Below are 23323 nucleotides of genomic sequence, written 5' to 3' on the forward strand. Positions count from 1 at the left end.
AGCTTATTGGACTGATGACAGTCCGGTAGCTCAATGGCCTCGGTGGGCGGCTCTCTGATGGGATTGCGGAGATCACGGCTGAAGGCCGCGGGACGGTGATTATTTCACTGCCGATTCCTCCGAAGCAGGCCCTCCGTCAACACGGGGGCGGGAACAGTGCTGCCCGGGACGTGTGGGTCGACATCCTCAGGTGCCGGGCCGTGCCGCGCCGTGCCTTGCCGGGAGGAGCCCCGGGGACCGCCCCGCTCCACAGCGGGACCCACCGCCGCCGTCCCGAGAGGCGCCCACCCCCGCCCCCGCCGCCCCATTGGCCGCGCCGCAGCTCAAATAGGGCCGGGCGCCGGCAGCAGCGAGCGGGATTTGAGTGCCGAGCCTGTGTCGCGGTCCCGGCGGAGCACTGAGCCTTGGCGCGGCGCGTCCGGAGATGAGCAGCCCCGATGCGGGCTACGCCAGCAGCGACGACCAGGCGCAGGGCCGGTGCTCGCTGCCCATCATGATGCCGGCCATGGGCCCGTGCCCCTGGGCAGAGGCGCTGAGCCCGCTGGGCGAAGCGAAAGCGAAGGGCGAGACGGCGCCGTCGGGGGCGAGCGGGGGCGGGCGGAACAAGAGCGAGGCGCGGATCCGGCGGCCCATGAACGCCTTCATGGTGTGGGCGAAGGACGAGCGCAAGCGGCTGGCGCAGCAGAACCCGGACCTGCACAACGCCGAGCTCAGCAAGATGTTGGGTGAGCGCCGGGGACCCCTCTGGGCCAGGAGCGGCGGGGGTGCCGGGCGGGTTGCGAGCCCGCGGTGCCGGTGTGCCAGGGCTCCCGAGGAGCGAGGGTTCTGGGCGGGCAAGGGGTTTGGGCGGGTTAGGGTGCTCGGGCTGCAGGCGGGGAATACGAGCACCCGTGGGCCGGCGTGCCAGAGGTGTCGGGGTCCGGAGTGCGGGCGGGGCGGTGGTCGGTGTCGGGAGTGGACGGGCGGCCGCCGGGTGTTGACGGTGCCCGTGTTGGCAGGTAAATCGTGGAAGGCGCTGTCGCTGTCGGAGAAGCGCCCGTTCGTGGAGGAGGCGGAGCGGCTGCGGGTGCAGCACATGCAGGACCACCCCAACTACAAGTACCGGCCGCGGCGGCGGAAGCAGGTGAAGCGCCTGAAGCGGGTGGAGAGCGGCTTCCTGCAGCACGGCCTGGCGGAGGCGGCGGGGCCCGGGCTGGGCAGCGAGGCCGCCGCCGGCGGTGGTGTCGGCGGCGTCGGCGGCAGGATGTGCGTGGAGGGCCTGGGCCTGGCCTACGGCGATCAGGGCTACGCGTCGGCGTCGGGCGCGGGCCACTACCGGGACTGTCCGCCGCTGGGCGCCGGCTTCGACGGCTACAGCCTGCCGACGCCGGACCCGTCTCCGCTGGACGCGGCGGAGAGCGAGGCGCCGTTCTTCGCGGCGGGGCTGCAGGAGGAGTGCGCGCTGGTGCCCTACGGCTACGCCGCGCACCCGGCGGCCGAGTTCGGGCACCCGGCGGCGGCCGAGAGCCCGTCGGGGGCTGCGCTGCGCCGGCACCTGCCGCCCGGCGAGGCGCTGGGTGCGGGCGGGTCGCTGCAGGGGCTGCTGGGCTGCCCGGCACCGCTGCACGCCTACTACGGGCAGGCGTGCCAGCCGCCGGGCCCGGGCCGCGGCCCGCCGCTGCCGCCGGTACCGCCGGGGCCGGTGGGTCAGCCGTCGCCGCCGCCCGAGGCGGGTCCGTGCCGGGAGCAGCTGGAGCACTTGCCGCAGGAGGAGCTGCTGGGCGAGGTGGACCGCACCGAGTTCGAGCAGTACCTGCGCTTCGCCTGCAAGCCCGAGCTGGGGCTGCCTTTCTCCGGCCACGACGGCGCCGGGCTGCCGGCTCCCGAGGGAGCGGGGCCCATCTCCTCGGCCGTGTCGGACGCCAGCACCGCCGTCTACTACTGCGGCTACCCCGATGTGTGAGGGACTCGCTCGGGGCACGCTACGGACCGGCAAGGAGGCACCCGGCCCCCCTTCATATTTATGTAATTTATTTGAATCTTGAGAACTGACAGGGTATTCGTGACCTGCTCGAGGTTTAAAAGGCGACACTGTCTAAAAGATCTCACTGTCTAGGTGGTGCAGGTTTTACCATCGCTGTCCGACAGTGACATGTAAAAATATTCCTGCTGTGGAATCGTGATTTTAGTTATACACATGGAATACAATTTCTGAGATCTTATTAGAGATCCGTATGCTTTTGTATTGTTGTACAGAGTGTTGGTTTTATACGTTGGATTTGTACAGAGTAATTTTGCACTTTTACAAATAAATGGGAAATAATAAAAATGGTTGCTGATATCGTCTCAAGGAGGTGTTATCATCCCTTGTGATTTAATTACTGCTTTTAAACCACTTTTACTGATATTCCTCGCACTAAGCATTTTTTTCTGTCACCCTTTCTGACTTTCTAGTTTTCTTCCGTCTCTTTTGCTCGAATTATGATCAAAATTCCAAGCGTTCAGAAACTGTTGACTCTGCTGTTATTTAATTTAAATTTTTTTTTTAGCCTTTTTCGAAGGTTTCACATACGGTCGCTTTAAGTTTGAATGAATAATAAAAAAAAAATCAACCGGCTATTTTATGTTTGAAACACGCTACAAGAAAGCTCTCATCGAAGTATGTCAGGAAAACGAGAACAGTAAATCAGGGTTCAAAGTAGGTGAAATATTCCTCCACGAACCTCTAAAAGGGGAGGCCGGCCCGGAGCAGCCCGCTGCGGCACCCAACCGCGGCTACACCTTCAACCTTACGTCAAAGAATCTTAAACTTTCCTATCCTAAAAAGATTCCTTCTACTATGCATTCGCGACTGGATAGAAATATCTTTGTCATTCACAAATGTATGGTCTGCACTTCATTTTCCGTGGGGAAAAAAAAAAAATTATTTAGGTGGTAGGACTGAGTCCAGCTATGGGGGGGGACAGATAAATCAATTACGTTTAATACTTTAATCCAGGGGAGGGGGGAACAGTCATGTGGGTCGTTTGCTTTCTAAGATAACTTAAGTGGAGCTGAGCTCCGGGGAGGAGGGGGCCGAGGCCGAAGTGACAGACTTCACCACTGATTAACCTGTCTTCAGGAGCAGGGGAAATTAAATTGGGTGCGTTTCCAAATTACATTTAAAGAGGCTTATGTTTGTACCTGTGGAACACAAAATAGGGTACACAGACCCAGATGCAAGATGCTTTCGTCAGTGAGCTTCAGGTACAGCCTCGTTGGCAAAAATTATCTGCGTGATTCCAGGCTATTAGTGTGTCCTGAAATAAAATGCGCTGAAACACATAATGTTCGGTAAAATAGTCTACTCTCTAGTTTCTTAATCTTCTCATTTTATTTTTCAAATAGTCTTCAGTTTTCTAAGGTATACCCCAAACAACCACCCTGCCACTGTCTTCACTCCTTTTCCTCGTGTACACGATAAAATTTATATATTCGTGATTGAGGTGGACAAGGACAGTCATTAAATATCTCCTTGATGCTTTATTTTGGAAAAAAAATTAAGACCTGGTCCTAAGCATAGGTACATAAACCCATTAAAGAAATATGCATGAGAATACTCCTGTTACACGGTTTTAACCCACAAGATGAAATTAAATTGTATTTTCCCTTTTCACCCAAGTTCACGGATTTCTGGAGGAAGATCACTTTAGTTGATTTTCACAATACGTCAATACTTTCGGTAAGTTTGGCCACCTTTTCTCATAAGTTTTTAGTTAGGTCTAAGTTCTCCTGTCTTTTCTCCTTCATTCTGCAGTTGAATTGGAACAGTTGAAGAGAACTTGAAACTGCAAATGGGTACATGACAAAAGCTGAAAAGCTCCTACTTAACTTTCATGGTAATAATTAAGTAAGTAAGTAATAATTAATACTAACATTAAATAATTAATACTTACTTTCATAATAATACTTAATTTTTCTAATGATACCGAAGTGATTGACAGCAAATTGTGGTAAATAAATATATAAGCTTTAGGAAAAGAGTTGGTCAGCACAGCAGTCTTGGGTGTTAAACTGTATGGTGATGATGTGTAGGCAGATCTTATCACAGTCATTTGCACTGAGTTTTTGCCGACTAAAATCCAAGGAGCATTAATTGTGGGTATGTTTGTTTCTTTGGGCTTTTGTGTTTGTTTGTTTGTTTGTTTGTTTGTTTGTTTTCCCCAGAGAACAGTCTGAATTTATCTAAAATGTGGTGGGTTTATGCACTGCGGGTATTCTTGGAGCAAAATTCTTGAATCTCTGTCCAGTCCCTCAGTTCACAGAGTATACCTCGACTTTCTGATTCTAAGTGATAGCTAAATCTGCCTTGTGGGCCTTTTGTAAGGCTTTTCCAAACATTAAACTTCCCTCACGAGTGCCCATGACAACTGGGTGTTAAAAGAATGACCCAAAAATGAATAATTATCTTTCACAGGTATTATCCACGGCACGGTTGTGGGAATCAGGAGGTGGAAGCAGTCGCTACCTACCTCGAGAGGCTGTGGAGAAGGCTACAAGTATGTGCTAAAGATCGAGGTGCCTTATGGCCTCTTCACACAGAGTAGGGGTCTGTCACTGCCACCCCGTTCCTGGCACTGCACCCGGGGCAGTTTTCTCCTTGGAAACCTCATCTGCTCTTCCCTTAGGTTCACCAAAAAGACAGAGTGGCATCTTTAGATGCTTGTCTAACTTTGCCAAAACAGCTACTCACCTTTTCAACAACATCTGTAGCAGGACAGCAACTTCAGGCCCCTTACGTTGAGGAATGCTCTGCAGCTCACTCAGGTCACTTGTGCCCAAAAAATGGTCAGCTCTTCCTTTTTAGACCCTCTCTTACTGATTTGTTGTGTTTCAAGAGGTCTGTAGTCAGATAGCAATTTTTCCTAACATAACCAAGCTTTTTATGGGGGTGCTGTCACACTGCAGTAGGAGAGGCTTTCATCTCTGTGTGTAAGTCTGTGTCTATATACACTGTCTTAGGTAAGCAAATTGGTAGAAACATAAGGCCTAGTCAGAGAGAACAAATTTCAGACAAAGGTGCTGAATTAAAAACCAGGCCATGGTTCATTTATACAGAACTGGTGACCGGGAAGTCAGGAACAGAGAATAAAAATACTCTTGCTAGTGGAGAGTAGCTAGGACTGGAAATGGCAGAAGCAGTGGGTTTGTGCTCTGAAAAAAAACTTTACTTAGTGGGTTTCTGACTGTTTCTGGTAGCTGTATGACTTTTTAAGTAGAAAGAGAGTAATCTGTAGAAGACAGCGTCAGCAATACTACTGCAGAGTTTCTCCCTGTAGGCAAGTTTTATTTACGTGGCGACCCTACCCTTGTTTTGGAATAAATACCTCTTCTGGCTCCTACTCTGCTTACTTGGCCTGTGAAGGACATACAAAAAAAATCAGACCTTTCGCATGCCAACGCAGGAGGGTGTATTGGGAACCACAGCCATCCCCACGGGAAGGGGCAATGGCACCGGTGCGAGCACACGGGGACACTCGGCCCAAGTGACAGCGACAGCTCATTTGCGACCTTGTTACGAGCCTAAATGAAAGCAGCACGGTGCCTGGAGGCGGCTGCCCCCGGCCTTACAATAGCTGAGGGATCACCGTCCTTCCCCTCCCGGGACCCCCGCCCGTGTGCCCCGGGGCTCTGCCTGTGTCTCGGCGGGACCCGCTCTTCGCAGCCTGCGGGTAGAGCCGGCTGCGTGCCTGGGGCCTCACCCCTGGCTGCCTCCCGCAGTCCTCCGGGGTTTGCTTCCCCTCGGAACCCGCTGAGGAATCCGGCTGTAATAGCCCAACGATTCAAACAGGACAGCAAAGCAGAGCAAATATCTCCTCCGGTCCTTTATGTGGATGTTATTGTGCATCTGGACCTGGCAGTGGCTGTCTCTGTACTGCCGCACCGGGTAGATTGTGTTATGGATAGTTCTGTGAATTCCAGCACTTACATACCAACATATCATAGAATCAGAGAGTGTTAGAGGTTGGAAAAGACCTCCAGAGATCATCTAGTCGAACCCCTCCTGCCAAAGAAAGAGCACCTAGGGCAGGCCACAGAGGAATGCATACAGTGGGTTCTCTCTCCGGAGAAGGAGACTCCACACCCTCTCTGGGCAGCCTGTTCCAGTGCTCCGTCACCCTCCCAGTAAAGAAGTTCCTCCTCATGTTGAGGTGAACTTTCTATGTTACAACGATTATTCCTTGTCCTGTTACTGAGAATCACTGAAAAGAGATTCGCTCCTTCCTCTTGACACCCACTCATCAGATATTTATAGACATTAATAAAAACCCTTGTCAGCCTTCTTTTTTTTCAAGGCTAAACAGTCCCCGTTCTCTCGGTCTTTCTTCATAAGAGAGGTGTTCAAGTTCCTTATTAATCCTCCTATTTGGAGAACTTAACGCTAATCGCTAATCAGAGAGAATTAATGTGTTGACTAATTTATTTACCGCGAGATCAGCACTCATTCATCTGCTTCTGCCTCCTATTAAAAAATAAAAATTTAAAAAATGGTTACTGTTTTCCCTTATGTGTGTTTGAATACAGGCTCCAAAATATCCTAAATAAGGCAGCCGTCTCTGGGTCTAACACAGTGCACTAACCAGCCAAGACTGCTTGCAGACTTACTTTTTGATACTTAAAATGTAAGCGTTTCACCCTGAATGATTTACTCAGGAGATCACAGGAGGCCCATGGCGTAGAGATTTCAACTGTGATGGAAATCCTGGCCCCAGCAAGAGCAGCTATGTAACTCTCCCTGCTCCCATTGTGGCATCTGAGTGACTTCTCTCCAGTTTGGAAGCTGCTGAATCTCTCCTCCATTTTCTATCCTCGATGTTATTGGTTTAGCTGGAAGGAAACAAAAAAAAGTTGTCAGCGGGAATAATGTTTCTATCCCGTAAAACGTCAGGCTATGAAGGCGTTTGCACTCGTGTAGAACAAAAGTAAGTTATCTGCCTGCTCAAAGAACGGTTCAGAGCTACAAGGCCCCAGCTGTTGTCGAGACCCATGATCTGTTCTCCCTCCGTATCTCAGTGTCCCATAGGTTCTTGTGGAGTCCCGAGACTGAAGACTGGGTGGAATTGCACGTTTACAACACATTACTTCTGACACCCGTTCCAAACCCACGCTTATTTTGAAGAGTATGTGACTTATTTGCCGCCTCTCCTAGTGGTATTTCTTTATACAGGTAAATGTCTGATTTTTGGCGCCTGGAAATCATTCAGGGTAGCTGCTGATGGTGACCATGACCTACAGAGCCGCTTTACGGGTCAACTCCTTGAAACTCATGCTGTCAGGTTGTTAAGTGTTGTGAACGAATTGCGTGAGGTGATCCCAGCTTGATGGACGGTACTTTCATAGAACTGTCGTTCAGGTTGGAAAAGACCTGTAACAACATCCAATCTAACCTTTAGCCCAACTCTACTAACCTAGCTTTACCAGCCCACTGCTAACTCACGTCCCGAAGCACTGCATCTGTGATTTTTAAACATATTCAGGGATTCTGAATGAACCACTTCCCTGGGCAGCGTTCCAGTGCTTAGCAATCAGAAATCTGTATAAATTTTTTCCTCACAGCCAACCTAAACTTTCCCTGGCTCAACTTGAAGCCTTTTCCCCGTGCCTAGTTACTAGTTCCCCACTGATAATTACTAGTGAGAGCATCCTCCTCCTCTCCCCCTCCCTTTTCTCTTCTCCCTCCCCCTTCCAACTCCCCTCCCCTTCTGCAACCTCTGTTTAGGCAGTTGATAGAATCATAGAACCGATTTGACATGGTCAGCTGGGATTTGACCCGTCTAATCCATTTCGTGTCTGCCGAAGAAAACCTGCAGCATCCTCGTGAGACTGCGTGCCTCCTGCCCAAATATCCGGCACGCAGCACACTCCAGGCTGGAACAGCGGGCTCCTGTTCCCAAGTTAACCGGGTCGGTACGGGAAGCGCTGTCAGCGGGTGGAGGATTCACGGGGCGACCAGTCACAGCCAGTGCTCGCCCGACGGCCTCCTGCCGGGAAAGCCCCAGCGGTGGCCCCGCTTTGTCCCGCTGCCAAACCGCAGGAACGGCGGGTGCCGTGGCGGGCAAGGACGGAGCCGCTGCGCAGGCGCTAGGGAATAGCAGCGGCGCGGCTTCAGGCTCGAAGGCTGCATGCTAAGAGAAATGCGGAGTTGTAAAACAGGTCCTCTACCCACCGCCCCTGTCCTTGAGGATGCCATTTTTCCTCCCCAAAATCGATTCTCAGTCACAGCAAGTGGCTGCATATTTGTATACTAGAGACATCTGAAATACTTATGTGGAGAATACAATCATTTGTGTATGTGTGTGTTAAAAAGTGGAGTTACTCCTTCCTGCAGTTTAAGGGGTTTTAGTATTAAAATATTCAGCCAGTTTCTGTCCGAACGGATTTCTGTCAAACTTAATTTGACATAATTATCATTATATGGACACTTGAGAATTCCTCGAGTACGAAGTCGGGCCACGGGGCCCTTCCCGGTTTTTGCGGGTTCCCACTTCCACATTTCATGAGGAAAATGAAGAATGTAATAGCTCATGCCAACGCTCTATTAGTCTCGACCAACGTGAAACACGAACACAGAGGTACCGTGCAAGGAGCTGCAAAGAAGCCTTAAAAAATTTCTGTGTCGGTCGGTGGAAAGAAGACAGGGAATTACCCGAGGGCTTCGAGTTTTCGGGTGTGCTCCCAACTCCACTCTCGGCCCGGGAGCCACTGCCCGCTCCGCAGAGAGGCTCACAAGGAAAACTGCGCCTTTCTGGAGGAAAAAAAAGGTGTTATCCTTTAACGGCCGAAAAGCTTCATTAACGAGGGCACGATTTATGCAGTGTCCTCTCTCCCCCGTACCTGCACAGCCTCTTTCTTTAAATAAAAAGTTGCAATTTCATATATATAGGCATGGATGTTTTCGGCTTGAGCAGTTGCTCTGTATAGAAAAAAGGGTTCGACAAATACAGTCCAGGACATGCAGAGTGGCTTGGCTACTCGATTATGGGCAATCTCGTTATGCATTCTCCCTGCACGACATATGGCACTAATCAAATGTCTTCCGTGGTACTTAGTGAAAAACGAGGTCGTCGATAGATTGAAAACACGATCGAATACTAGAAGGCTATAAAAAAGGGCAGAATTCTTACAGATGATGAGCAGGTCCCTTTTATGAGGACCATTCTCAGAACGATGGCAATTAAAAATAATTTGCAAAAACATCAGAAGTCCTTTTGAGTAAAGAAAAAAAAAAACCCAACCCAAACCAAACCGAACCAAACCAAACAGGCTTGTCTTCATAGCCTTTCTAAACATTTCGATGAGCTGTGTCGGCTTAAACATGCCGTGATTTAGTGGAATCAGCATGCCAAGAAGGCAGAGAACAGGGCGAGGGGCCAGAGGGGATCCTGCGGAGCAGCGGCGGTGACAGCCAGATGGGAAGAAACCTCTCCTGTGCGCGCCGCTACACCGCCCCGCTGGGACAGGGGGTGCACCGAAGCAGCTCCGCGCCGTCACCCCGTAGGGGACAGCCGGTTGTGGGGGGAATGCGGGTGACGTGAAGGCGGCTGGGACCTGCTCAGGTGCCGGGCCGTGCCGGGATGTACCCCGGGGACCGCCCCGCTCCACAGCGGGACCCACCGCCGCCGTCCCGAGACGCGCCCACCCCCGCCCCCGCCGCCCCATTGGCCGCGCCGCAGCTCAAATAGGGCCGGGCGCCGGCAGCAGCGAGCGGGATCTGAGCGCCGAGCCTGTGTCGCGGTCCCGGCGGAGCACTGAGCCTTGGCGCGGCGCGTCCGGAGATGAGCAGCCCCGATGCGGGCTACGCCAGCAGCGACGACCAGGCGCAGGGCCGGTGCTCGCTGCCCATCATGATGCCGGCCATGGGCCCGTGCCCCTGGGCAGAGGCGCTGAGCCCGCTGGGCGAAGCGAAAGCGAAGGGCGAGACGGCGCCGTCGGGGGCGAGCGGGGGCGGGCGGAGCAAGAGCGAGGCGCGGATCCGGCGGCCCATGAACGCCTTCATGGTGTGGGCGAAGGACGAGCGCAAGCGGCTGGCGCAGCAGAACCCGGACCTGCACAACGCCGAGCTCAGCAAGATGCTGGGTGAGCGCCGGGGACCCCTCTGGGCCGGGAGCGGCGGGGGGTGCCCGGGCGGGTTGCGAGCCCGCGGTGCCGGTGTGCCAGGGCTCCCGGGGAGCAAGAGTTCTGGGCGGGCAAGGGGTTTGGGCGGGTTAAGGTGCTCGGGCTGCAGGCGGGGAATACGAGCACCCGTGGGCCGGCGTGCCAGAGGTGTCGGGGTCCGGAGTGCGGGCGGGGCGGTGGTCGGTGTCGCGAGTCGGTGGGAGGCCGCCGGGTGTTGACGGTGCCGGTGTTGGCAGGTAAATCGTGGAAGGCACTGTCGCTGTCGGAGAAGCGTCCGTTCGTGGAGGAGGCGGAGCGGCTGCGGGTGCAGCACATGCAGGACCACCCCAACTACAAGTACCGGCCGCGGCGGCGGAAGCAGGTGAAGCGCCTGAAGCGGGTGGAGAGCGGCTTCCTGCAGCACGGCCTGGCGGAGGCGGCGGGGCCCGGGCTGGGCAGCGAGGCCGCCGCCGGCGGTGGTGTCGGCGGCGTCGGCGGCAGGATGTGCGTGGAGGGCCTGGGCCTGGCCTACGGCGATCAGGGCTACGCGTCGGCGTCGGGCGCGGGCCACTACCGGGACTGTCCGCCGCTGGGCGCCGGCTTCGACGGCTACAGCCTGCCGACGCCGGACCCGTCTCCGCTGGACGCGGCGGAGAGCGAGGCGCCGTTCTTCGCGGCGGGGCTGCAGGAGGAGTGCGCGCTGGTGCCCTACGGCTACGCCGCGCACCCGGCGGCCGAGTTCGGGCACCCGGCGGCGGCCGAGAGCCCGTCGGGGGCTGCGCTGCGCCGGCACCTGCCGCCCGGCGAGGCGCTGGGTGCGGGCGGGTCGCTGCAGGGGCTGCTGGGCTGCCCGGCACCGCTGCACGCCTACTACGGGCAGGCGTGCCAGCCGCCGGGCCCGGGCCGCGGCCCGCCGCTGCCGCCGGTACCGTCGGGGCCGGTGGGTCAGCCGTCGCCGCCGCCCGAGGCGGGTCCGTGCCGGGAGCAGCTGGAGCACTTGCCGCAGGAGGAGCTGCTGGGCGAGGTGGACCGCACCGAGTTCGAGCAGTACCTGCGCTTCGCCTGCAAGCCCGAGCTGGGGCTGCCCTTCTCCGGCCACGACGGCGCCGGGCTGCCGGCTCCCGAGGGAGCGGGGCCCATCTCCTCGGCCGTGTCGGACGCCAGCACCGCCGTCTACTACTGCGGCTACCCCGATGTATGAGGGACTCGCTCGGGGCACGCTACGGACCGGCAAGGAGGCGCCCGGCCCCCCTTCATATTTGTGTAATTTATTTGAACCTTACTGAGGGAGTTTCTTGAACCACGTCTGGGAGGAAATATGCTACTATCGTGCAGATTAAAAAGATGGTGCAACCTTTTTCGACTGTGTGTGCCAGCACGTTTACATCTTTTTTACGGATATGCCCAAAGTTATCATTGCTCCTGAACGTTCTCACCGTTACTTGTTTGCCCAAAACATCTTTTTATTAGCTGTTTTAAACAGCTGTTTTTTTTTTTTTTTTTTTTTTTTTTTTTTTTTTTGTACTTCGGGAAAATAAAATTTTCTGTGGCTGTTTGTTATCCTTCTTGGCCATATGTCCCTCTAGGGAGAAAAATCCAAGTTCAAATCAGTCATACCCTAAGGTAGAGTAAATCAAATGCAGATAGTGTGTGACACTCTCTTTCAGCATGACAATGGCTCTAAAGTAGTCTCCAGGGCCAAAGATGTTTTTCCCAAGTGTGGCTGTATTGCTGTTACACAGCTGAATGGCCAGACCAGTTCTGCTGTTTGTCTCTTTTAGTGCAGAATATGTGACAATACTTAACTGCGATTTTAATTTTTTTTTTTCCTGATTTATATGTGCCCACTGGTGTTTGTAATTGGCATTAATGCTTTTGTAAAAGCCTGGTCCCTGAAACTATAGACTCCATAACACAACAAGCTAGGAAAAACTGAGATACTGATTTTTAAGTGTGCCTGGAATCCCACTGGATTTGGGTATTTGTAGACGTGAAGATGACTTTGCTTTACAGAGTGATTTCTCTTTGAACCAGATGATTCATAAGAAACATTCGTACTGTATTTATGAATTCTTTTCCTTTTGTCATTTACCTTCTTGTAGGTTTAGGCCATTTTTATGTCATGGGGTTCAGGCTTTTATCAGTAAGGAGAAAAAACAAAGTAGCTTCTCAGTCCACTGCCAGTATCAATAAGCTATTAAAACAGGATTTTTTTTTAGCATGGTCAGCTGTATTGCTCTGTGACTTTTCTGCCACTGTGAGAGTACAACTGCATCTCATTTTCATAACACTGTCAGGTAAGTGTAAAGCTAACAGCTTTTCTTATGTCTCTCTTCCATTTGAGACATGGTAGCTGGGGTCAGCCTACAATAATTACAGTGGAGATTTTCCAATATTTTGATTTGCAAATGGAAGTTCAAAAGTTCTATCAATGAATTTCATAATATATATATTTTTATGTAACAGTATTTTTATCTTTATGCTCTAGATTATTAGACTACTGAGTTGTAGATGAAGAAATCCTGCAAAAATTTGTGTAATCCATTCTTATAAAAATTAGGTGATAATGCCCATTTTCTAGACACATTTATACAGACCCAGCTCCATTATTATTAGACAGTTTATCTAGCAGAAACCTACTTGAACAGACAATATTTTATTTATTAATTCAGAAAGTTTATTTTGGTCAGAAAAAACCCTGGCAATTTATCTCTACTGACTTCAGTGACTTTTTTAACAGCATGTAAGTGTAATATTGAAAAAGTTCACTTGAAAGAATGCCTCAGATTGTTATAGCAACTTTTTTTCCCCTCAGCTTTACAATGAGGAAAACATCCAGGCCAGTGTCAAGTTTCTAAAACTAAGGTGCTGAGTGCAAGGTGGGAATTAAGACTGCATGAATGTCAGTGTTTTAAGAACACAGGAGACATTCCTGTTGTAATATATTTGTTTGGAAAGAAACAGTGAACATGGTACAATTCTAGGCTAGTGTAAGTTTTAACAACAGTGAACTCCATAGTTCAAAAGGTTGTATTAGTCCAGCTGTGGCTCCTAGATGACCATCCCTCATGGTGACTCTGTGGTAGTTACACTTCTTCAGACTGCTAAAACCACAGAAGGTGCCTTTGCTCATGCCACTTCACAGAGATTGTTTTTCTAAAAAATCCAAACAAATACCAGAAACAAGCATTAGATGCTCAAAGTCTAAACAGATGTCCAGGTATATTGAAATAATTCAACTTGCTTTTTTTTTAATATTGATTCATTACAGGTGTCCCAAGATTATTCATTTTTTTTTCTATAATACAATAGTATTATAGCCACTTTACCTAGCTGAAATGTGTTACAAAATTAAAAAATCTTCCAATAAAAATAAGCTTCATTTAAGAAATCCTAAAGTAAGGTTAAATGAAGAGTTTCCAAAATTAAGGTTACCAGTGCATCTCTAGCTTTTGGTGTATAATGGTATGATATAGGCATTAAATGCAAATTACATACAAATTTTCTGTAGAACTCCAACCTAGTTAATCCATATCTTGCACAGAAATGATACATGAAGTTTGAAACCACAACGCTCCATAATTCAAGCACTTTCAGCACTTTTTCTTTCCCAAGTTGAAGTCCCCTTGCCTTTGGTGAGAGCTAACAGACTGAGCAAAAGACTGGTGCAACTCATTAAGTCTCAGAGGGAATGTATATGTTATTACATACAACTTCGTGACTTTTGTATTTACAGGGTGAAGTTCTCGGTGTCATTAAAGTGCCTTAACTTTTAGGTAACCAGTTTTGTACCTCATTTGACCTCTTCTCCTGATGGTCCCTTCTTCATCTGCTTTCTAAGGCTGATTTCTTCCTAGAACTTTGTGCAGCTGATCAGTGAAGTGAAGCAGCAACTGAGGAATGCCTCATCCCATAACAGCAGTTATCCTCTCCTGCTATATGAGCCTGTATTTTGACATGCTACAAGGTGAAGACAGAAACAAAACCTGTTAGGGGCTTTTTGAGATAAAAGTGCAGGACAACAAAGTGATGTCAAGACTGGAATAATTAGTTCAATTCCCATTTTTGGAATGACAGATGTGAGTTCGACTCTGCCTTTTCTGTACCTTTCCTTTTGGTACAGTCTCCTACCATACTCTGCCTAATTTATGGTCATTTTTTCCTCACATTTGCATTTTTCTTTTTCTATAACAGCCTAACATTCCTATGTGCTTTGTATATCCTCTGTCTCTTCTCAAAATATCAAGATTTTTACCCTTTAAAATCTATCTACATTCTATCCCCTTCCCTAATGGCTTTGCATTTTATTAAGCCCTTTTTCTTTCCCATCCTAGTTCCCCACTCTCTATCCTTGCCTCTACTCCTCAATATTTCCTGATTCTGTTCATGCCCAAACTGTGCCATTTTTCCTACCTCATTACATCCCCTCATCTTTCCTCTTCTTTTCTCTGTCCTCTCACTGCTGATGTCAGCTCTTAGCCTAGGAGGTAAGTTGATCTTTATAAGCTCCCTCTCTTGCCTTCCTCCTTCACTTTGCACTGTCCAGTGCTGCTCCTCGTGATTTTTAAGAGTTTATATAGTTTCCATTTTAGTTTCAACTTTAGAACTTGTATAACTTTTCACAGAGGACAATGGTAGTGACACCTCTGACAATGCCTGTCTCAGGATAAATATTAAAATATAGTGCAAAAGGATCCAAGGATTAATTTAATACAGCTGAAAGAACATATTTTCCCTGGCCTAATTTTCAGAAATTCCTGACCAGTTTCAGTTGAAGCTCACAGAATCATAGAATGGTTTGGGTTGGAAGGGACCATAAAGATCATGTAGTTACAGCCCCCCCTGCATGGGCAGGGACACCTCCCACCAGACCAGGTTTCTCAAAGCCCCATCCAACCTGGCCTTGAACACTTCCAGGGATAGGGCATCCACAACTTCTCTGGGCAACCCCTTCCAGTGTCTCACTACCCTCATAGTGAAGAATTTCTTCCTAATATCTAATACAAATCTAACCTTTTTCAGTTTGAAACCATTCCTCCTTGCCCTATCACTACAAGCTCTTGTAAAAAGTCTCTCCTCAGCTTTCCTGTAGCCCCCTTCAGGTACTCAAAGGCTGCTATGGGGTCTCACAAGAGCCTTCTCTTCTCCAAGCTGAACAACCCAAACTCTCTTTCTTCATAGAAAGTGAAGCTGGGTGCTCCAGCTCTCTGATAATCTTTGTGGCCCTCTTCTGGACTCACTCCAAGAGCTCCATGCCCTGCTTGTGTTGGGAGTCCCAGATCTGGACACAGAACTCCACAGGACTTCACGAGAGTGAAGTAGAGGAGGAGAATCACCTCCCTTGACCCGCTGACCAAGCTTCTTTTGATAGAGCCCTGGGTACAGTTGGTTTTCTAGGCTGAAAGTGTACATTGTCAGCTCATCTTGAGCTTCTCATCAACCCACACTCCCAAGTCCTTTCCTGCAGAGCTGTTCTTGGTCCATTCTCATCCCAACCAGTATTTGCGCTTGGGATTCCCTGACCTGGGTGCTGTACTTCTGCACTCTGCTAAACCAGCTTTCTGGAATGAAAAAATTGTGGTCTAAATGTGTCAATAAAGATGTAGAAAACTGACTTCATCTTCTTGAAATGACAAGTCTGAGATTCCTTTAGTTGCAGGCATCACTCATTGTACTTAGATTTTGCATTCAATATAATCTCAGTATAATACTCAGGCACTTGGGATATTTATGAAGGGACTAGTTTAGGAAAGGGAACATAATCTAACTGCTGTATTTATTCAAACATAAGACAAATATTAAAAAAATGCAGGAGTAAGGCTTTAGAAACAAAGTTCTTAATTAGAAGAATTAGAAGAATATTTTACAGTGTAATTGTCCAAAGTAGGAGTCTGTCATCTTCTGCATTTTTAATCAGCAATGGTTCAGAGAAAGTAAATTTCTATCCTTTTCCTTATCAGGGAGAAAACTCATTTCATGGAGTATTCTGTGGAGTTATCAGGGGAATATAGTTATTGTTCACATTGAAGGTGGCCACTCCATTTACCCTTAGAGAATATATTTAGCTACCAGTGGGTCTTGGGTTCTTTCCAAGGCATTGTGGGATTACTTTACAGTGTCTGATTTACTTTAAAGCTTCTTGTTATTGCCATTTAAAATCAAAAATTATCCTGCACACATCCTGTTTAAAACAAAAATTTGTCCCCTGTTGAACAAAGATAAAGAATATTAGAATATGTCTTTGTGGATAAAGGTTGTGTTCAATTTAAACAGAAAGGTAAATCAATATTTGTGAAGTCATGGGCTTGGACTGATTTATACAATCCAAATTCTGGTTTCAAATGCACAGATTAGTATTGATTTCTGGGGGAAAGCCTAGAGTGTAGTCAGGTTATGTAGTCTTGAGTTTGTTTTATCCTTTGATTATTTTAATGAGGAGTATCACTTCTGTAAGTTACTGTGACCTAGACTGCATGCATCTCCTTGACTACATGCATATTCCTTTAAAATCAGCAGTGAAAACAGTGAGTTCCCATTAGCAAAGTGAAGAAGATTTGGCATCAGAGAAGGCCAATGGCATCCTGGCCTGTATCAGGAACAGCGTGGCCAGCAGGTCCAAGGAAGTGATTCTGCCCCTGTACTCAGCCCTGGTGAGGCCACACCTTGACTTCTGTGTCCAGTTCTGGGCCCCTCAGTTCAGGAAGGATATTGAGGTCCTGGAGCAGGTCCAAAGGAGGGCAACCAGGCTGGTGAAGGGACTCGAGCACAGACCCTGTGATGAGAGGCTGAGGGAGCTGGGGCTGTTCAGTCTGGAGGAGGCTCAGAGGAGACCTCATCACTCTCTACAACTCCCTGAAAGGAGGGTGTAGCCAGGTGGGGGTTGGTCTCTTTTACCAGGCAACTCTCAGCAAGACAAGAGGGCATGGTCTCAAGTTGTGCCAGGGGAAGTTTAGGTTGGACATTAGAATTTCTTTATGGAGAGGGTGATCAAGCGTTGGAATGGGCTGCCCAGGGAAGTAGTGGATTCTCCATCCCTGGAGATATTTAAAAAGAGACTGGATGTGGCACTCAGTGCCATGGTCTGGTAACTGCAGTGGTAGTGGATCAAGGGTTGGACTTGATGATCTCTGAGGTCCCTTCCAACCCAGCCAATTCTGTGATTCTGTGAATGCAATATATGTCAATTTTTCACACTTTTGAATTGGGTATGATGTCTGTAATTGTACTATTACAAATATACTCACTAATATTGATGTTAGTACCTTGATTCACATTGTCCTGGGCTTGCTTTGAAAAGAATGGACTTAATTCAATATTTATTTGAAATGACAGGTTAAACCTGTAGCAAGTTGTTTAATATATTGAAAATGTGATAGAATTTGTCAAGACACAAGAGACAAGAATTTTGTCAAGATACAAGTTATCACTTCTATTCTCGGCCAAAATTATTGTTATTTCAGCATAAATACCATTACAAAAGCAGAATGAGAAACACACATGCAATGCTGAGGCAAAAAAAGAGATCTATTCTGATCTATTTTGCTGGTCCTGAATAGATCGGGGCAATGCCTCAGGGAGTAGCCCACTGTTTTATACCTACTCACATGGAGTCTGATAATCCACACAGGTGTGACAAATAACAAGACTATTATTTTGTTGCCATAAATCGAAGTGTCTGAAAAAGTTCTACTCTTTCAGTCCTTTCCAAGAGTCCTGCAAGGAGTCTGAGAAAGCCAGGTGTGTTTCACCCACATGAGAAAAGGCTGATTTCAAGTTACAGCACCCAAAGTATTCCTCACTACTTTCCCAGCAAGTGTAGCATCTACCTGTACTCTGTGCCATTGGTGTGGGAGGTAGGTACTTCAGTCCAGATGGGTTTGTTGTCCCTCAGTCGGTTGGCATATTTATGTAAGTAAGCTTTTGTATCATCTTATCTGTTCAGTATAGTGTGTTTGGTAGTCATTTTCAGTCTGCTCTGGTTGGCAGATGTAGAAAGTAAGGCTTTGTCTTTTAAAACTCACACTCATTTCTTCAAAATCAATTTAATCTCAGGATAAGCAATTTTCTAAGCAGCCTGTCACTTAGTGAAACATTTGTTTTTTAGAAATTTGAGAGCCTTGGTGGAAAGCAAAAGATCTAAACAAAAATTTGAATGGTGATCAAGCTCAGAGCATCAGTGCTAAATAAAAACTCCACTCTTTAGTTTTAAAATCCAGTGTCAGAGCTGTGCCACCTTAAGTGACAAATTTGAGATTGCAGTTCCACAAACTTTTTCATCGTGTCAAAACCAATAACACTGAACTAAGCTAAATTATTGTTTTTTGGGTTTAGCCCAGTTCTGCTCCAAGAGCAGTCTTCATAAAAGCAGAGCTGGAGCATCTTGGCTTACTTTGAGTTTATATCAGCATTGGAAGCTTTACTTGTGGTTTGTGGTAGACATGCAAGTGCCTGGCACTTCAGGTGGCATCTGACATCATTGTTAACTAAACTTTCACAGAAGGAGCTAAAGACCATTCAGGGTTTGGGTCTACACATCACATCCCTCTGTTTATAATTCCAGTATAATAAAACTGCAGGATTTTTTAAACTTTTTCTAGGGCAACAATGATGTTAATAGGCTTCAAAGTTTCTTCTCCTTAACAATGTAGAGAAATGTTCACAATTAATCTATCATATCTGTTTAATAACAAGAAAAAAATCAGTTATACACAGCAGAGCCTAAGTAACAGCTTTCTATCAATAAACTTCATGCTGAGAATGTAGTTAGGCTGATGCAAACAGCTGTGCTGTCTGCTTTCAGGGGAAGTGTCTCTGGGGAACATGACCACTTAGATGGCTGAGAAAGGATAAATAAGGCTAACAATTTGTAGGAGCATAACATTTATTTCTGTACTTTATGAAAATTGTAATGTGTTGTATGTAGTCAGTATTCAGGAGCAAGGAGCAAATCACTTTCTTGTGTTTATAGACAATTTTCTAGTTCTAGCAGAAGTTGAAAAATCATCGAAACATAGAATGGTGAGGATTGGAAAGGATCTTAAAGATCACCTAGTTCCAACTCCCCTGCATGGGCAGGGACCCCATCCAACCTGGCCTTGAACACTTCCAGGGAGGGGGCAGCCAAAACTTCCTTGGGCAACCTGTGCCAGTGTCTCACCACCCTCACAGGAAATAATATCCTCCTAATGTCTAACCTAAATCTCCCCTCTCCAAGTGTTAAACCATTTCCCTTGGTCCTCTCACTACACACTCATGTAAACATCCCTACCCCAGATTGCTTGTAGGCCTCTTCGTGACCCATTTGCCTGACAACTGAAACTCTTTAGGGGTAAATTGGACAAAAACATTCTTGCTCCTCACAATGTTAATGCTTCTGCCAGTAGGGATGAGCTATTTGGATCAACTTGCTTTATGCAGAGTATATCAGAATGACTGTTTTATGGCTCTCACAATATACATCCTGTTACTGGTTCAATGAATATGGGCTTACTGTTGTAGAGAAGCCTCCTACTGCAGTAACACAACACAACGTAGCATGTTCAGGCTTGTTCTGTTTGCCTGACAACCTTGACATAGTTGTTCTATTTCCTCTATTTGTGTAACAGTCCCTGGCTACAGCACACATCACTGGGCAACAATTTTCATTTTACTCTTCCCAAGTGGCCTTCATATAATTTTCTGTGTGCTCACAACCTGGGTATTGCAGAAACAGTTACTCAAATCCTAAACTTTAGCAGGTCAGCTAGCTGCCCTTCATAATCCAGAATGAATTTTTGATTTATTGTACTTCAAGCTGGATTTATGTCATTCACATAACATCAGCTTTTCACAACACTGCAATATTACTCCTGAAAATTTGTTTTACATAGGAAAAGCATTGGCTACTTTTAGTCTCCTTTGGTTGTGCTCTGCTGATGGCAAGGGTGGCTGGCAGTGCAGGTTAGAATTTTCCCTAATGTGAATGATTAGAAATTCCCAGGATTCCTTCTGCAGTGTAACCTACACTGTTCCCCACCTCTGCAGCCTGGCAACGAAGGAGTCTCCTTTTCCTTGGGGAAAGATGTGGTTCCTTCACTGCTCTGTTTCCTGCATTACTCACTTTCCAATCTGAAAATGCTGCCAGTTGCTCTTGATGGTTACAAGCAATCTGCCTTTCATTTTGGTTTACAAATGTCATAAGAAGATTAGGGCTCATCTCTGTAGCAGTGGTGCTGCCATTAATGGCATTCCTTTTTAAGTTAGAGTCTGAAACACGATGTTGATGATCTGTAAGCACAATAAATACATTTTCAAGAAGTTATCAGCAAACCTTTTCTAACTAATCCTTTTTGGTCAACACTCCTATTTTGCTGGAATTAGGCATCTGAAAGAAAAGCCAACAGACTATTATTATGATCTATCACATGTAAAATTGTATTCCTGTTTCATAAAGATAAGCTTAACAAACTGGTTTTATAGGCAAGTGCATATTGTAGTATGTACTAATATTTTCAGATTCTTTTTCAGACTTTTGGCCAAACTAAGATTGCTACAATATTCTATTAACTTTTATTTATGGTCTAGAGACTCTTTACCTCTGCTAAAAACAAAGTAACTGAACATCTCAAAAAAGGAACAGATTTTTTTAAACATTGTGTAGCTGGGTGGCAGTAAGATTGTCTTTAACTTTGTCTTTGGATTTACATCAGCAGTAAGGACATATCACTGAGTTTTGGAAAAGTTTGTAGACATTCTTGTGTGTTATGTTACCATCTGCAGCTTAAGAAATACTCTCTCAAGGTTTTCAATGTATTCTTCATTGATGGATTTTATGACCCAAATACTTTCCAATCTATGCTATACTTGCTTAAATGTCAATCTGACATTGAGATCTGAGGGTATTCAAGACATGAACACAAGATGGGCAGATATGACACAGGACCTGTTGCAGACCTGCACCCTGGCAGTGCAGCACCTTGGCTGATAACAGGGTCTTGGCTGGAATATGTGATTGCTCAGAGAGCACATGTAGTTCCTTCTGGAGCTGAATCTATGGTAGACTAGAAATACTCTCACATCTGTGAGTGAATTTGAGTCTGAGCTAAATTAAAACCCATTTCTGATGCTGCCTCTTCAGCTGTCTTAAGTGTTATGCAAAATCACTCCAGTCCTTAGACTGGAAATACTCCCGGCTTCCCTGTGTGCCAAGTGAGGAATAACAATAAGAGTGTTGTGACATCCCATATAAACAAACCACATTAACTTGCCTCTTCATACTTCCTAAATTAGAACTACAGTAATATCCAGGAATTACAGATATTTTCCAATATCTGTAACTTCCATGAGGTCTCATCGTTTACTTACAAGAGAAGCTAACTGATTTCCAAAGTTTACCTCTGTTATCCTTGATAACAGGAAGCTAAACAGTGTCAGTTTAACTGTGACTGTCACAGCTTGGAAAGCTCATTTGTCAAACAGGTTTTCTCTCCTCTTACAGCATGAGCAAGGAGACCATCCTCTGAAACACTGTGCTGTATTTATAGCATCTTAAATACAAAGCACTGAGGAAGGACAACTACTGAAAAAATAACACAAGAGCTGAGGGAACAAATGATGCAACCAGGAAGTTTTTTTTCTGTACTAGGCCTTTAAATCAATAGTTTTATATTGCCAGATATAGTAAAATTTTCAAAAGTTATAGTTATGCACTCCCCAGTTTTCTAAAAAGAATAATACTGCAATTGGTGGAAGTTGACAGTGGGAAATCTAAAAAATGCAGATAACTTACTGAGAGTAATAATGACATTCTGTTTCACAGTCCTGAGGAAGATTTCCTGGAATGAATAAGGGCAAACATTATTTTCCTTAAGGAAAGAGTGACCTGGAGGGTTGCAAATAATGTTGCCTAACTTTGATAACCAGAAAGACAATAAAACAATTAGCACTACCTTACAAGTAGCAAGAGGATAAAGAAAGAAAAACAAAGATTTTTCAAGAACAAATTTTGTCATTCAACATGATTTCCTATATTATTTAGGGAGAAGCATTAGATATAACTTGATGATAGTAGAACTTGTGATGCTGTTATATGCTACTTTCTTTTAAATTGAGGAGATTGGGTCCAGATTAAATCACAGTTAAGAATAGTTATCTGTGCCCTAATTGAAAAGTTATTTTAGATGGAATCCTTATACAGTCTCATATTTTTTTCTAATAATGAGTCAGATTAATATAGACTAAACTTAATAAAAGTTCTGGATTTTATCAACAATACATACAAATGCAAAGAAAAGAATACTGACTTCATGAAGGCTGTTAAAAAAGGGAGCAGAAAGAATCTTAAGGCAAGAAGCAGAGATCATCTTGGCAAGCACAATAAAGAACTTGTTTTACACTCAGGAGTAAATTATTTCACTATACAAAATAGCTATTCAGGTGAGTATTGCATCTATGTTTGCCTGCCACTCTCGAAGAAAGGAAGATATAAGATAGGGATAGGGACAGAAGTTTGAAAACATGATTTTTCAGTAGAGATTGAAGGCTTTACTCACAAATGAAAGGATGGTGATCAGCTTTTCTCTCTGTTCACAAGGTAAAATTATTTATCTCCATTTATTTCACCCTAGCATACATTAAGTACCATTAAAAAGCACTTCAGTAGTATTTTCAATGCAAATAGAATTGTACTATATGTAAGCAATTGCTTTCACAATATAAAATACGCAATGAACAAACAGTATGTCACAGACTGCCATAATGTGCATTTTGGGTATTTTCCTTTATCAATAAAACAGCATGAAGTTCTCGAAATGTTTTAACATGTATAAGAGTAGAGCTGCTGTCTCATTTCTTGAGTTGGCTCCCAGCAGTGAAGGAACCGGGTGTGCAGTGCAAGAGCAGGACCAGGTGAAGCACCCAAACACCACAGGGATTTCCCATCCCCTGGCTCTTCATGGGAGCCACCTACCTTTTCACTTCCTCTTCTAAATTAATCCCAGGCACTCAGCCCTCTCAGACATCTGCCACATTTCATCCCTCAGTAACCTTCAGTAGCCTCACACACTCTTTCCCATCCTGAGAACATCTCTACAGGAGCAGGCACTTACCCTTGGAAGTGATAGAGACCGTAGTGTGTCATTGATGAGGTGAGGTGTGATTCCATGGAAATTATTTTGTTAAATAGGTCATAGAAAGAGCCACATGCTGCTGAATCACTGTCAGTCTTGTGAAG

The 23323-nt window shown here is 46.6% G+C and overlaps 2 protein-coding genes across 2 annotated transcripts; both read left to right on the forward strand.

Annotated features, from left to right (window-relative positions):
• The first annotated feature begins 374 nt into the window (after positions 1-374).
• LOC115597872 (transcription factor SOX-17-like) lies at positions 375-2329 on the forward strand. Its single transcript, XM_030445458.1, has 2 exons — positions 375-725; positions 999-2329. Exons 1-2 carry the CDS (start codon positions 425-427, stop codon positions 1940-1942), a joined length of 1245 nt encoding a protein of 414 aa, XP_030301318.1. The 5' UTR covers positions 375-424; the 3' UTR covers positions 1943-2329.
• A 7413-nt stretch (positions 2330-9742) lies between these two features.
• LOC115597871 (transcription factor SOX-17-like) lies at positions 9743-11574 on the forward strand. Its single transcript, XM_030445453.1, has 2 exons — positions 9743-10095; positions 10371-11574. The coding sequence occupies exons 1-2, from the start codon at positions 9795-9797 to the stop codon at positions 11312-11314; spliced, it is 1245 nt and encodes a 414-aa protein (XP_030301313.1). The 5' UTR covers positions 9743-9794; the 3' UTR covers positions 11315-11574.
• Positions 11575-23323: the final 11749 nt, after the last annotated feature.

Source organism: Calypte anna, chromosome 2 (assembly GCF_003957555.1).
Source record: "Calypte anna isolate BGI_N300 chromosome 2, bCalAnn1_v1.p, whole genome shotgun sequence".
In the NCBI taxonomy this organism is placed as follows: domain Eukaryota; kingdom Metazoa; phylum Chordata; class Aves; order Apodiformes; family Trochilidae; genus Calypte; species Calypte anna.

Bases quoted from the DNA above. Each gene is read 5' to 3' on its own strand.
- LOC115597872 (XM_030445458.1), top strand. From the start codon at position 425: ATGAGCAGCCCCGATGCGGGCTACGCCAGCAGCGACGACCAGGCGCAG. The intron at 726-998 runs GTGAGCGCCGGG...CCGTGTTGGCAG, and splicing joins CGAGCTCAGCAAGATGTTGG to GTAAATCGTGGAAGGCGCTG.
- LOC115597871 (XM_030445453.1), top strand. From the start codon at position 9,795: ATGAGCAGCCCCGATGCGGGCTACGCCAGCAGCGACGACCAGGCGCAG. The intron at 10,096-10,370 runs GTGAGCGCCGGG...CGGTGTTGGCAG, and splicing joins CGAGCTCAGCAAGATGCTGG to GTAAATCGTGGAAGGCACTG.